At 41.6% G+C, this 14339-nt stretch overlaps 1 protein-coding gene across 1 annotated transcript; it reads right to left on the reverse strand.

Annotated features, from left to right (window-relative positions):
* Positions 1 to 4611: 4611 nt before the first annotated feature.
* Positions 4612 to 6855, reverse strand: LOC122559477 (transmembrane protein 213-like). Its single transcript, XM_043708967.1, has 3 exons — positions 6689 to 6855; positions 6508 to 6585; positions 4612 to 5076 (listed from the first exon to the last, which is right to left on the reverse strand). Exons 1-3 carry the CDS (start codon positions 6771 to 6773, stop codon positions 4892 to 4894), a joined length of 348 nt encoding a protein of 115 aa, XP_043564902.1. The 5' UTR covers positions 6774 to 6855; the 3' UTR covers positions 4612 to 4891.
* Between the last annotated feature and the right edge of the window lie 7484 nt (positions 6856 to 14339).

Genomic DNA, 14339 nt, shown 5'->3' on the forward strand with positions numbered 1-14339 from the left:
CTTTGCATTCTTACTATCCACTGGAGTAGTGCCAGAGGATTAGCGGGTGCAAATGCTACTCCTTTATTCATGAAAGAAAATAGGGATAACCCTGGGAATTACAAACAAGTCAGTCTTACGAATGTGTTGGGCAAATTATTGGAGAGGATTCTGAGAGACAGGATTTATGATTATTTGGGAAAGCATAGCTTCATTAGAGATAATCAGCATTGCTTTGTGAGGGGCAGGTTATGCATCACAAAACACATTGATGAAGGTAGAGCAGTGCATGTAGTGTACATGGACTTTATCAAGGTGCTTGGTAACGTTCCCCATGATAGGCTAAATCAGAAAGTAAGGAGGCATGGAAAAGTACAGGATTACGGAAGAAATGCTCAATAGGAGCAGGCCCTTCGACTTAAATAGTTCACGGTTGTGTTTCTGCTTCACTCGAGCCTCCAACTATCTTTCTTCTTCTAAACCTTCTGCACACTGAATTGGCTGACCCATAGAAGACAAAGGATGGTGATAGGTGGAAAGTATTCACCTGGAGCTTGGTGACCGGTGATGTTCCACAGGGATCAATTCTGGGACCTCTGCTATTTTTGGTTTTTATAAATGACTTGGATGAGGAGGTGGAAGGGTGGGTTAGTACGTTTGCCAATGACATGAAGGTTGGTGAATTTGTGGATGGTGTGGAGGACTGTTGCAATGGGACATTGACAGGACGCAGAACTGAGCTAAGCATTAGCAGATGGAGTTCAAAGTGAAAAGTGAGAAGTGATTCATTTTGGAAGATCAAATTTGAATGTAGATTACAGGGTTAAAGGCAGGATTCTTGGATGTGAGTAGGAACAGAGGGATCTTGGGGTCCATGTCCATTGATCCCTCAAAGATGCCACCCAGGTTTTTTGGGGTTGGGGGTTATTAAGAAGGCATGTGGTGTGTTGGCTTTCATTAGCAGAGGAATTGAGTTAAGAACCATGAGGTTATGCTGCAGCTCTGTCGACCCTGATTAGACCACCATTGGAATATTGTGTTCAGTTCTGGTCACCTCACTATAGGAAGGATGTGGAAGCTTTAGAGAGGTTACAGAAGAGATACACTAGAATGCTACCTGGACTAGAGGGCAGGTCTTATGAAGAAAGGTTGAGGGAGCTAGGGCTTTTCTCATTGAAGCGAAGAAGGATTAGATTAGATTAGATTCCCTACAGTGTGGAAACAGGCCCTTCAGCCCAACAAGTCCACACCGACCTTCTGAAGAGTAACCCACCACGCTCTGACTAATGCACCTAACAACTATGGACAGTTTAGCATGGCCAATTCACCTGACCTGCACATCTTTATGGATGAGAGGTGACTTGGCAGAGATACAAGATAATGAGAGGCATAGATAGAGTGGATAGCCAGTGACTTTTTCCCAGGGTGGAAATGGCTAACACAAATGAGCATAATTTTAAGGTGATTAGAGAATGGTTTAGGGGAGATGTCAGAGGTAGGTTCTTTACACAGATAGTGGTGGGTGTGTGGAATACACTTTCTGGATTAGTGGTGCTGGAAGAGCACAGCAGTTCAGGCAGCATCCAAGGAGCAGCGAAATCGACGTTTCGGGCAAAAGCCCTTCATCAGGAATAAAGGCAGAGAGCCTGGAGGGTGGAAAGATAAGCCAGAGGAGGGTGGGGGTGGGGAGAAAGTAGCATAGAGTACCTGGGAGTTGCAGTGGGAGAGGGACTCCCTGAGATTCTTGTAGAGAGAGGAGGAAAACTTCTTCAAGGCACGTTTCCAGCATCTGCAGTCATTGTTTTTACCTCGTTTTTATCTCGTGTCGAATGCACTGCCAGCAGTGGTAGTAGAGTCAGATACATTAGGGACATTTAAGCTACTCTTGGTTAGGCACATGGATGATATTACAATGTAGGTTAGTTTGATCTTAGAGTGGGATAAAAGATCCACACAACATTGAGGGCTGAAGGGCCTGTACTGTGTTGTATTGTTCTATGTTCTAAGTGGAGGTCAAATATTGTTTGGAAGATTGGAAAAGTACAGGATTACGGAGGAAATACTCAATAGGAGCAGGCCATTCGACTTAAGTAGTTCACGGTCGTGTTTCTGCTCCACTCGAGCCTCCAACTATCTTTCTTCATCTAAACCTTTCATTGGAAACCCCTGTTCTCTCCTGTCCATAAGCGATCCACTTCATTCAGCCCCTTTCAGAATAGATTTCATAAGAGATTATACTCCTCCTCCAACCAAGACTTTTCTTCAGAATTTTTGATGGTTGCCTCTAGTTATGCTCTTTTCAGCTCTGCCGAAATATTTCATAATTCTTAAGGCCTCTGTTTGGAGGAGACAGTGGTGATATCACTGGACTAGTAACCCAGAGAGCAAGGCTACTGTGCTGAGACATGCGGTTAGATCCCACCATCGTAATGGCGGAATAATCTGGAATAAAAAGCAAGTGTCAGTCATGGTGACCATGCCAACTAATGTCAATTGTTGGAAAAACCCCAACTGAAAATCTGCCATCCTTATCTGCTCTGGCCTACATGTGACTCCGGATCCACAATAATGTGATCGACTCTTAACTGCCCTCTGAGATGACTTCATCTGTAGGCAATTAAGGTTGGTCAATAAATGCAGACTTTGCCAGTAATACCTAGAGCCCATGAATAAAAAGAACATGGCAACCGAACAGTTTGTCTTCAGGGGGTAAGAGACCCATCTGTCAAATAGTCCCTGTTATGCAAACTCACCTCAAAATTCAGTGTCATCCACAAATTCTAAAATTGCGTTTTTGGTTCAAAAATCCAAATCATTAATGCTAATTCAATTTAAAAAAACCTTGATTCCTATACTGACAGATGTGTGCAGCCATTTAGAAAACTAATCTCATAGTGTTACATTCACGTGACTAATATCATTGTGTAAGCCACTTATGCAAACAGATTCTGGGCAAGACAGTCAAGCTGAGATTCAAAATAAAACTGTGGTCAATGTTTCAATGCTAAACAAAACTTGCAAGATTGGCCAAATTTTGCAGTAAAGCAGATTGTTTTACGAAGCGTTCTGCAGCTCTATTACTGTAAGTCGATACTACTCTTAATGAGGTATCTGAGGTACAACAGGATCGTCTGAATAGTGAAGAAATGTAAACAAGCCCAGTTGAAATGTTTATTTATTTTATTACCAATCGTAAATCACACAAAAATAAAACAAAGAACTGCAAATGTTGGGGATCTGAAGCAAAAACAGGAATTGTTGATGGAACTCAGCATTTGTGGAGAGAAATAGCGTTAACGTTCAAAGTCTGGGAATGGTTCAATCTTCTGGTGAAGAGTCATTGGGATTCGAAATGTTAAATCTAGTTTCTCTCCACAGATGCTACCCGACTTGCTGAGTTCCACCAGCTGCCTTTGTTTTAAATCATGCAGATACAGTAATTGTGGCAGATGAGCAAATGTCACGGACGATAAAAGTTCATTCCCTCCTTTAATCCCATTCCTCTCTGTGCTGTGGGCTTTGTAATGATTGTCCCAGTTTTGGAGGCAGCACAAATGAAAGAAACAGCTGCTGGAAGCATCACAGTAACCCTCACATTTGTTGATTCCTCAAATGAGTGAAGTTGTTTTGCTGTAGGACTATTCGATATACTTCCTCAATAATGATTATTCCAAATGGTATTTTGACTTGTTCTGTATTGAAATTCAAATCAAACATATCAGACATTCTTAAGACAAGGTTTAATATTTTAATGAAATTTCGGATTTAGTATGGCACATAAATAAACTCTTTGTGTGAAAGATATTGGTTTGAAATGAGCTGTACAGCAATTCAGGGCTAGATTTGTTCAGAGAGGAACCTGGGTGAAGAATTGGACAATGCAGCTATTGTCAAAATTGGAGGGAGTGGAATGAAAGACAAGGCAAGAGTTTGAATCCCAACTGGGTTCTTCAAAAGCTGAAGATGGCATGGAGAGAAGATTAACAAACATAAGGAATTTGAGAAACAGAGTTGTGATCTTAGCATAATGGAGATGAACAGGAAAGCAAGTAAGCATTCGGGACAGTGATATTCGGGAAGTTTGTGCAGGAGCTAAAAAGCTCGTTTTCCTCTCAGGAACTTAGGAATGCTCTGGCAGCAAAGATCTGATTAAAATAGTTGTGGAAAAGGTTATAACAGAAAGATGGCTGCCCAAAGGAGAAAAGAACTGTCTATCAAATTATCAATTCTCCTTCGTATCCAGTTCAGCAGCATGAAAGAAATATTTACTGCAGTGTTCATAAATATTGACAGGTATTTGATTCTTTGGTTGCTTGTTTCAAAACTTAGAGATAAATGAAGCCCAGTACAATAATCTGATTTCCATTGTTGTGTTACATGTTTAAGAACATGTGGGCAGCACGGTGGCACAGTGGTTAGCACTGCTGCCTCACAGCGCCAGAGACCCGGGTTCAATTCCCGCCTCAGGCGACTGACTGTGCGGAGTTTGCACATTCTCCCCATGTCTGCCTGGGTTTCCTCCGGGTGCTCTGGTTTCCTCCCACAGTCCAAAGATGTGCAGGTCAGGTGAATTGGCCATGCTCAAGTGCCCGTAGTGTTAGGTAAGGGGTAGATGTAGGGGTATGGGTGGGTTGCGCTTCGGCGGGTCGGCGTGGACTTGTTGGGCCGAAGGGCCTGTTTCCACACTGTATGTAATCTAATCTAAAAGAGAGTCTTGCTTTGGTTACATGCCATTTCTTTGCTGCAGTGTGCTGACAGGGGTATAATAAACCCAGAGAAAGGCTACAGTCAACAGAGTGCAAACCATACTTGAAACATCGCTCATTCATCCTGAGTTGATCAGAGCTGATTGCCACTCTTTTCCCGCCTTTCACTCCATTCCAGTTTTGCGTTTCACTTCGCTTCCTGTGCCTCAAGATGAAGGGTACTTCTCAGATTCATCAGGCCTGAGTTTATCTACTTTATTTACACAAATAAGGATGAGGGTGAGAAACCAGAGACTCCAACCGACTGCAGCAGCGATCCATCCGTATTCATCCACCCCGTTCTGACAACACAGCCTTGTTGTCGCACAGATGTCCTGACCATTTTGGAAATCTGCGAAGGAGATACAAAAGCTCTTTTTACTCTCAGAAAATATGTCAATAAAATTAAAATTCTAGCAAGCCAGTCCAAACCCTTTATAGGTTTTAATAGAGGCCAACCAGTGTCTGTGACAAATTCAGTCTTTGGGACTTTTAAGGATTTGTAAAGAAGTATCCTAGTTTTACATTTAAATTTATCTTTATCTTTAGCCCCTCATGAAATCTGGTTGCTGAAGGGAGGGGTGAGGTACCAAATGGAGCAGTTAAATTCCTTTACAGCTTGTGGACCAAGAGAAGCGATTGTGCCACATCGGTAAACGCTTAGGCAACTCCCTTTCATTCCTGCTTCAGTCCAATTCCACTGCAAACTTTCAAAACTCCCTCTTATATTTCCCATTTCCACCCTCTTCCACCTTGGCTGGTCGGTAATCTGTCCAACTGTCTTGCAATCCGTCTGTTCAAACCCTCACTCCAAGAGGTCAAATACTGAAACATTTTGGAAACAACAAATATGCTAAACAATCCTGATCAAAAGCTTTCTTTTGGCAAAAGATTCTGTGAAGTAAACACCACATTGGTATATTTTTATCACATCACCCTTACAAATACACCTCAAATAAGGTTTGAACCACAATGGTTCCTTCATCTGAACGGATATTTGCACCTATGGAGCAGGTGGGAATTGTACCTGGCCCTCCTGCCTCAGAGGCAGGGACAGCACCACTACAACACAAAAACCATGCCTGCTAGTATTATACTGATCAACAGTTGGTCTTTCTAAACATACTAGCAGAAAAGGACCTGATTTATTCAGCATAATGAAATGTTACAAGATTGTTCACAAGACAATTTTAAAACAAAGTATAACACTCGTCATGTTTTGGTGCTCTTTGTTCAAAGATCTGAAGCAAGGTTATACTGGGAATAATTGATAGGAGACTCAAGTGTGTGCAATCAGCTGAACACTGCTCTAGAGAATGATTGCAGGAGGAAGAGTTGCCGTAAAAGATATTCAAACCAATTTATACATGTATTTCCACCACGCTATCTATTCAAACAGGTAAGCTCTTTCAAATAACAAGAGGATATAAAAAGTACCAAGTACACAGTGTTACAGAAACAGCTAGAAGATTATTTCGCCTTTGATGCAATTTTCATTATTTCAAGGCTAGCAATGATAAATGGGTTGTGTTAACAATTCCAATAACAAATTTAAAATCTGCATTTTTGAATCTTTTTGTGCTCATGTAAGGAAGAGTCATAGTTGTAACTCCAAAAGAGATTTATAATGATTTAGCTGGAGGAGTTGTAAATTCCTTTAAGTTATAAATCTATTTGTGATGAACCAATGACATTGTTGTTCTGCTTAATGTGTTCAAAAATCCTTTCACTCAATATTTTATGTTCAAACTTATGCTGCTCTGCGTCCCTTAGTCATACTCACATTGTTCACACTGGTCCAGACTTTGTCTATTGGGCTCTGTTTGTAAGGAGTTATTGTTGAGTGAAGTTTCTCCTTGCTCTGAAAGAAGGAAACAAAGCTCCTGTTTCTTCAAAGTTGATTAAAAGTTGTTGATGAAATGACACTGGAAATTCTTGCAGGGTAACAGAGCCTGAACACTTACCAGCTGCAGCTGAAGCCCAGTGAACACAAAGCAGAATCAGACAAACAGTCCTCATCATACACCCACTCACAGATCTCAGATTCATGACTTAGAGGAGGCGACAAGTCAGCTTCACTCTTGAGACAATCCTTTATCTTGCCTATGCTCAATAACGTCCCTTTAAAAAACTTCAGAGGGAAAAAAAAACTTGTCTGTGATTTCGCCACACCTCCAATCTGTTAAAACAAGCTTTCCCAACTTTACACTAACTGGGAAAGAGCAATTAATTCAGTCAAGCGAAGCCCTAATGTCGTCAGAGATTGCATAATTGGGGAATAAGTGAAGGCAATTAACATGGAAAATCTCAGTGGATTTCTGGAGTTTTCTCCTTCCTTGTCTCGCTGCATTTCTTTTGTGCCACAGATTGTCTCCATATGCATCTGCATTATTTAAGTTGTCTGTTGTTCAGAAGAAAGAAGAAATTTGCATCTCACAATGTCCCATACCAATTACAGTAAAGCACTTGGGTCAATAATGTACTTTTGATAACACTCACTCCCCCCACCATCACCTCTCAGTGGCAACAGTGTGTACTACCTACAAGACACCGTGCTGCAAATCCGCCTGCTTCCTCCGACAGCACCTTCCAAACCCACAACTTCTACCATCCAGATGGACAAGGGCAGGAAAAAAACAGAGGAACACTACCACCTGCCAGTTTTCCTCCAAGTCACTCAAAATCCTCACTTGGAAATATATCACTGTTCCTCCACTGTGCCTGGGTTAAAATCTTGGAGCTCCCTTTTAAACACCACTGTGGATTTATCTCAACTATAAGGACTGGAATTGCTCAAGAAGGCACCTCACCACCCACCACCTTCTCAGGTGTAGCTGGGAATGGGCACTACAATGCTGGTCTGTATCCCTTGAATATCCCATGAACAAATGATAAAATAGTTGATGTTGCTGCAGTTAATAAACACATAAAGTCATAGAGTTATACAGCAGGAAAACAGACCCTTTGGTCCAACTCGTCCATGCCAACCAGATATCCTAAATTCCTCTAGTCCCATTTGACAGCATTTCCCTCTAATCCCTTCCTATTCATATATCCATCCAGATACCTTTTAAATGTTGTAATTGTACCAGCCTCCACCATCTCCTCTGCCAGCACATTCCATACACGCACCACCCTCTGGGTGAAAATGTTTCCCCTTAGGTTCCTTTGAAATCTTTCCTCTCCCACCCCAACTCCCCTACCCTGGACAAAAAGATCTTGGCTATTTACCCGACCTATGACTCTCATGATTTTCTAAGGGTTACCCCTCAGCTGCTGACACTCCAGGGAACGCAGCCTATTCGGGCTCTCCCTGTATCTCAAACCCTTCAATTCTGGCAACATCCTTTGTAAATCTTTTCTCAACCTTTTCATGTTACACAACATCTTTTCTAGAGCAAGGAAACCAGAATTGTACACAATATTCCAAAAGTGGCCTACCCAATGTCCTGTAGAGCCACAACATTACCTCCCAACTCCTATACTCAATGCACCGTATGATAAAGGCAAGTGTACTAACCGCCCTCTTCACTATCCTGTCTACCCGTGACTCCATTTTAAAGGAACAATGAACCTGCATCTCAAGGTATCTTTGTTCAGCAACACACCAAGACATTACCATTAAAAGTGCATAGTCTTGCTCTGGTTTGCCATTCCAAAATGCAGCACCTCACATCCAGCACCTCACATCCAGCCCGTTGACTCATCTGATCAAGCTCCCTTTGTACACTGAGGTAACCTTCTTCATTGTCCATTGCACCACCAATTTTGGTGTCACCCACAACCTTACTAACCATACCTCCTATACTTACATCCAAATCATTTATATAAATGACAAAAAGCAGTGGACCCAGCACCGATCCCTGCAGCACACCACTGGTCACAGGCCTCCAGTCTGTAAAGCAACCCTCCATCACCATCCTCTATCTCCTACCTTCAAGACAATTTTGTATCCAAATGGTTAGCTCCCCCTGTATGAAGTGATCTAACCTTGCTAACCAGTCTACCATATGGAACCTTGTCGAATGTCTTTCTGAAGTCTATATAAGCAATGTTCACTGCTCTGCCTTCTTTGTCACTGTTTCAAAAAACTCAATCATGTTAGTGAGACACAATTTCCCACCCACAAAACCATGTTGACTATCCGTAATCATTTTTGTCTTTCCAAATACACGTAAATCCTCTCCTTCAAAATCTGATCCAACAGTCTGCCCACAACTTACAATTCCCTGGTATTTCCTTAACACCGTTCTTAAATAATGGCACCATGTTAGCCAACCTCCAGTCTTCTAGCACCTCACTATGATTATTGATGATACAAAGATCTAGGCAAGGGGCCCAGCAATCACTTCCCTAGCTTCCCTCAGAGTTCTGACATACACCTGATCAGGTTCTGGGGGTTTATCCACCTTTGTGCATTTTAAGAAATCCAGCACCATCTCCTCTGTAATATGGAAACTTTTCAAGATATCACTGTTTATTTTTCCAAGTTCTCTCCATTCCACATTCTTCTCCACAGTAAAAGCTGATGCAAAATATTATTTTAGTATCTCATCCATTACGTACAGTTCCACATATTGGCAGCCTTGTTGATCTTTGAGAGGCTCTATTCTCTCCCTACTTATTCTTTTGTTCTTAATGTACTTGTAGAATCTCTTTGGATTCTCCTTAACTCTATTTGCCAAAGTTATCTCATGTCTTCTTTTTGCCCTCCTGATTTTCCACTTGAGTATACTCCTACTGCCCTAATAATCCTCCAGGGATTCTCTCGATCTCTGCTGTCTATACCTGAAATATGCTTCCTTCTTTTTCTCGACCAGTCTCATTTTCTCAAGTCATCCAGCAATACCCCACACCTACGAGCCTTGCCTTTCACTCGAACAGGAACATACTGTCTCTGGACTCTCATTATCACATTTTTGAAGGTCTCCCACTTTCCAGCCGTCCCTTTACCTGCCAATATCTGTCCTCAATCAATTTTTGACTAATACCATCAAAGGCTGCCTCCCTCAAAAAACTTTTAGATCAGGCCTTTCTTTTTTCATGACTATTTTAAAACTAATAGAATTGTGAGCACTGGATCCAAAATGCTCCCCCCCACTGACACTTCAGTCACTTCCCCTGCCTCATTTTCCCAGGTCCGATACAGAACAAATCAGGAGCATTTACTGATGGTTGAGGGAAAAGTATGGATTGCGACATGACATTGAATCTATCTGTTCTTTAAAGCACTGAGGCTCCTGCCTGCGAGGGCAATCAGTAGTTGGGTTAAACTCCTCATTTGCAAACCCCACTGCAGCATCAGGCCTCTGTAGTTTGAGTTGTGGCCACAAACTTATGACTTTGAAGCAACTTTACCATTAAGCCATGGCTGCTGACACCAAAAGCAGTGTCATTTTTTTTCTTACATCAATACCGAATATTCCAGAAAAGCACAACAGAACCTGAGGGAAGAGAGAACTAGAATTAATGAATAGTAGAATTAAGAGCAGCACCTCTTCTTGTTGAAGACGTGAATGTCATTCAGTATGAGAATACATTCTGTGAGGTGGAATAGAATTGTAGTGAATGGAGACTGGCTGGACCTCTGTTCAAAGAAGAAGCAGAGAGCTCTCAAGTACAGTGAGTGAGCCAGATTTGAATATCCACCAGGAAAATTGAGACTCCTAGGCCAGGAAACTAGAAAGTGTCAAAAAGACAGAGTACAACAGAAGAGTCACAGATATACAGGTTGGGGAATGACTGGAGAAGAGGGAGGGTAAATGGAATCAAACTGGATGAAGCCAGTTTTGTTGGGCAGAAGCAGGGCAGATCTATAAATGGATGGTGAAGCAGGCTGTTTGAGTTAGGGCACCACAAGGTTGGAGGTAGTAGAGGAAAGATCTCCAGAGGAAATGGACAACTGTGACAGTCCTAGAAATATTTAAAAAAAGGCTTGCTGGTCAATGATTGAACCATATACTCGGGGAAGGTAACAGGAAGGGAGCATGTTCAGGAAGAGGGTGGTACACAAGATGACAACAGGACCATCTTTGTTAACAGATTTATCAGAGCATCTTAGGGTCTGACTGACAAGATTAGAAGGAAATAGGTTAGAGCCTGTAGAAAAAATGAGATGACTGGATCACTGCCAGTGTTCCAAGTCCTGAAGAAGCCAGAAGTCCAGATGGTATTAGAATACTAGAGATGTGTAAAACATGATGGGGGAGGGGGGGATTCCTGTGGGTGGAGAAGTAAAGACTACAGATGAGGATCTCAACATCACACTAAGTTTGAAATTCATTTGAGATGGGGTCATAAGGGGAGGCAGTCAAAACCTTTGCCAAGGGTAAATAGTTGTGGGGGACAGATAGCAGGGTGTCCAGGTCAGAAGGTCATTATCACCTGATGAAGGAGCGTCGCACCGAAAGCTAGTGTGCTTCCAATTAAACCTATTGGACTATAACCTGGTGTTGTGTGATTTTTAACCAGGTCAGAAGGTAGTGTCAACACTTGGCAAGGGTTGATCTTCACTAAGTCACCCTCAAGAAAAGTGCAGGGAACAGCAAATGTTGTTTGTAAACCTCACCAAAATGGTTTGAGCTGGTTCGTCAAGAGAAACTGAACTCCGTTAAAAAAAAATCGTTGGCCCACCAAACTTAACCAAGATCACGAAATCCTTTGACTGTGAAATGAAAGCAAGTCATTTGCAATGGAATGCGATCCGGCTTATTATCATTACAAGGTGATATAAAGATGTAAATGCTGTATCAATGTTCTTTGATATCTTCTTCTCCTTCTTCCTGTTATATGCTTTCCAGGATAAAGATTGCAGAGAATGAGTCTTACTTCATAATGAATCCAATTGGCCAACTGCCCAGACTGAATGCAAAATACTAAAATGAGACAATTCCTGATACACACATTACTGTTTGCCGATGATACAGCTTTTATGATACATTGAGCTGTAGGCCTGCAGTCAATTCTATGCACCTTCTCAGTCATTGTTGTGGAAGGTGGGGTCATGATCAGCCTAAGGAAGACATGACGTTGTCAGTTCAAAGCAGCATCATAAGTTAACAACATAGAAAAATGTGAACAAACCCTAGGCACAATGGTCTTGAGTGAAACGCAGCTTGATCAGAACATTTATATTTGTGCTACTGTGTCATTTGAATAGTTTCAGGCAACAGAGAGCCATAGATTCATAGAGTCACACAGCACGAAAACAGACCTTTCAGTCCAATTTGTCCATGCCAACCCGATATCCTAAATCAATCTAGTTCTATTTGCCAGCATTTGGTCCATATCTCTGTAAACCCTTCTATTCATGGATCCACCCAGATGCCTTTTAAATGTTGTAATTGTACCAACCTCTGGATTCACTCCCGGGTACCTATTATTCAAGTATGGAGAAATCCCAAACTCTCCATTGTCATTGAGACAATCAAGAATCATATAGATGCTCAAGAGTCTATAATACTTGCATACTCAATAGGCAGCTGTATTTGGGCTATGTATCAGAATCAGGAAATTACGGTGAATTTGTTTTTCAATGTATTGCCTGAGAAAGGACATTAGGATCCATTGGCTGCACCGAGATTCTAACATAGACGTACTGCAGATTTCTGAGTCAATTTTCACATGACTGCTTAAGCAATGTCAGCTCATAGTCACCGCACTGTGAGGACAGTGTGATAGTTGCAGTTGGCCATCTGTTAGGAAGCCAGAACTAAAATACAAGGATTGACTTCACTCATGGAAAAAAAATCAGCACCTGATCAAAACATGTGGAGACAAAGGCCCCACACTGGAGCATGGAAATGTTTAGAGTACGCTTTTGTGGCACATATCTCAGTGGTTAACTCTGCTGCCTCACAGGGCCAGGGACTCGGGTTCAATTCCACCCTCAGGCGACTGTCTGTGTGGAGTTTACACATTCTCTCTGGGTCTATGTCAGTTTCCTCTGGGTGCTCCAGTTTCCTCCCACAGTCCAAAAATGTGCAGGTTAGGCAGATTGGCCATGTGAAATTGCCCACAGTGTTCAGGAACCATGTAGATTAGATAGATTAGGCATGGGAAATGTAGGGTGGTGTGGGGGAGAGGGAAGGGGGGAAGGGGTATTCCTTGGAGAGTTGATGTGCACTTGATAGGCTGAATAGCCTGTTCCACATCGTAAGGATTCTATGATTCCACCACAGGAGGAGCACAGTAGTTCCTGCAACAGAAAATGATGACCTATAGTGCCTCTCCTGCAAGCAAAGTGGGCCTTAATTGAGTCAGATGAGCGCGAAATGAGAATTAATGACAATGATGCAAACCAAAGAAATTTTGTCGCTGACAGCAGTGAAACTAGCAGTGCTCGTTGTTTCTTTCAATATGTAAAGTGAATAGCAGGGCCTGATGCTGCATATGTGGAGGCAAATATGCAACTCATTGAGTTACTGTCTAAATTGCTCTCCTCTTGCTGAGGTTTTAGTTTAATGGCGAGAGCTTCAGCATTTAAATTCATGGAACTGATTAAAGGTTGCTCAACATGCCAAATAATTGAGTCTTAAAATCTCCAAAGAAAAGAATAAAACTTATATCGAACTGGATAAGTAATTGTTTAATGTCATGGTAAGTTTGAATTTCCGACAATCTCTCTAGCACTGAAAGTTCACTTTTACAAATATGGAAGCCTTATTTCTTCAGATTATAACTATTGCTAGAGTTTCTTTGTAATTAATTCAATTTTAAATTTTTCCATTGTCTCTTTCAACTTTCTCACCTTCAATCTAATCTATTTTTCCTCCTTTTTATTTGCTTTTCTGCAGTTGATTTAATATTGAAATCAATATTCTAGTTGGCATTTCCTGGTTTTGAATCTGCACAGCTCATTCACAATTTGTCAATCTGTTTGGTGAAGGAGATACATGGCTGCTTGACTGTTCTCACTGACCTCACATTGTCTTCAGGCTTTTCCTGTTTTTTAATTGTACGGCAGGAAAAAAAAAGTATAAGATTCTAGAAGAAGGGCAAGTGCAAAGGGTTACAAAGTTCATTACTGACTGCATAATCCAGCCATACAATCATAGAGTCATAGAGCACAGAAACAGACTCTTTGGTCCAACTTGTCCATGTCAACTAGGTTTCCCAAACTAAACTAGTTCCATTTGCTTGCACTTGGCCCATATCCTTCTTAACCTTACCCACTCACATACCTGTCCAAATATCCTTTAAATGTTGGCATTGTAGCCAAGTGGCTTTATGTGCCTACTAATGTGCCAAGTCCAACTCCTCTTTTGAATAGGTAAAATGGAAAGGAAAATGTAGCAGTAGAATAATTGCGAAGTATAGAGACTTACAAATGAAGTATCTGGGTATTGTTGAGAAGTAGCTGCAGCAATTTGTGATCCCATGTTCAATTTCCTGTCAATGTTTTGTTGATCCTGGCTAGGATATGAGGGAGTTACGTCTAGTGTTTGTGTCTTTAATTATTAAGAAGAAACAAAAACTGCAGAAACTTCCTATTTTTAACATCTGTTTACTGATCCTTGCTGAAAAACACCTTTCACAGCTCTTGGATGTCCCAGTGCCTTGACGTCCCGTGAAGCAGTTTTGATGCTGAGTCACCATTGCAATATAAGGAATGCC

This window comes from Chiloscyllium plagiosum, chromosome 19 (genome assembly GCF_004010195.1).
Source record: "Chiloscyllium plagiosum isolate BGI_BamShark_2017 chromosome 19, ASM401019v2, whole genome shotgun sequence".
NCBI lineage: Eukaryota > Metazoa > Chordata > Chondrichthyes > Orectolobiformes > Hemiscylliidae > Chiloscyllium > Chiloscyllium plagiosum.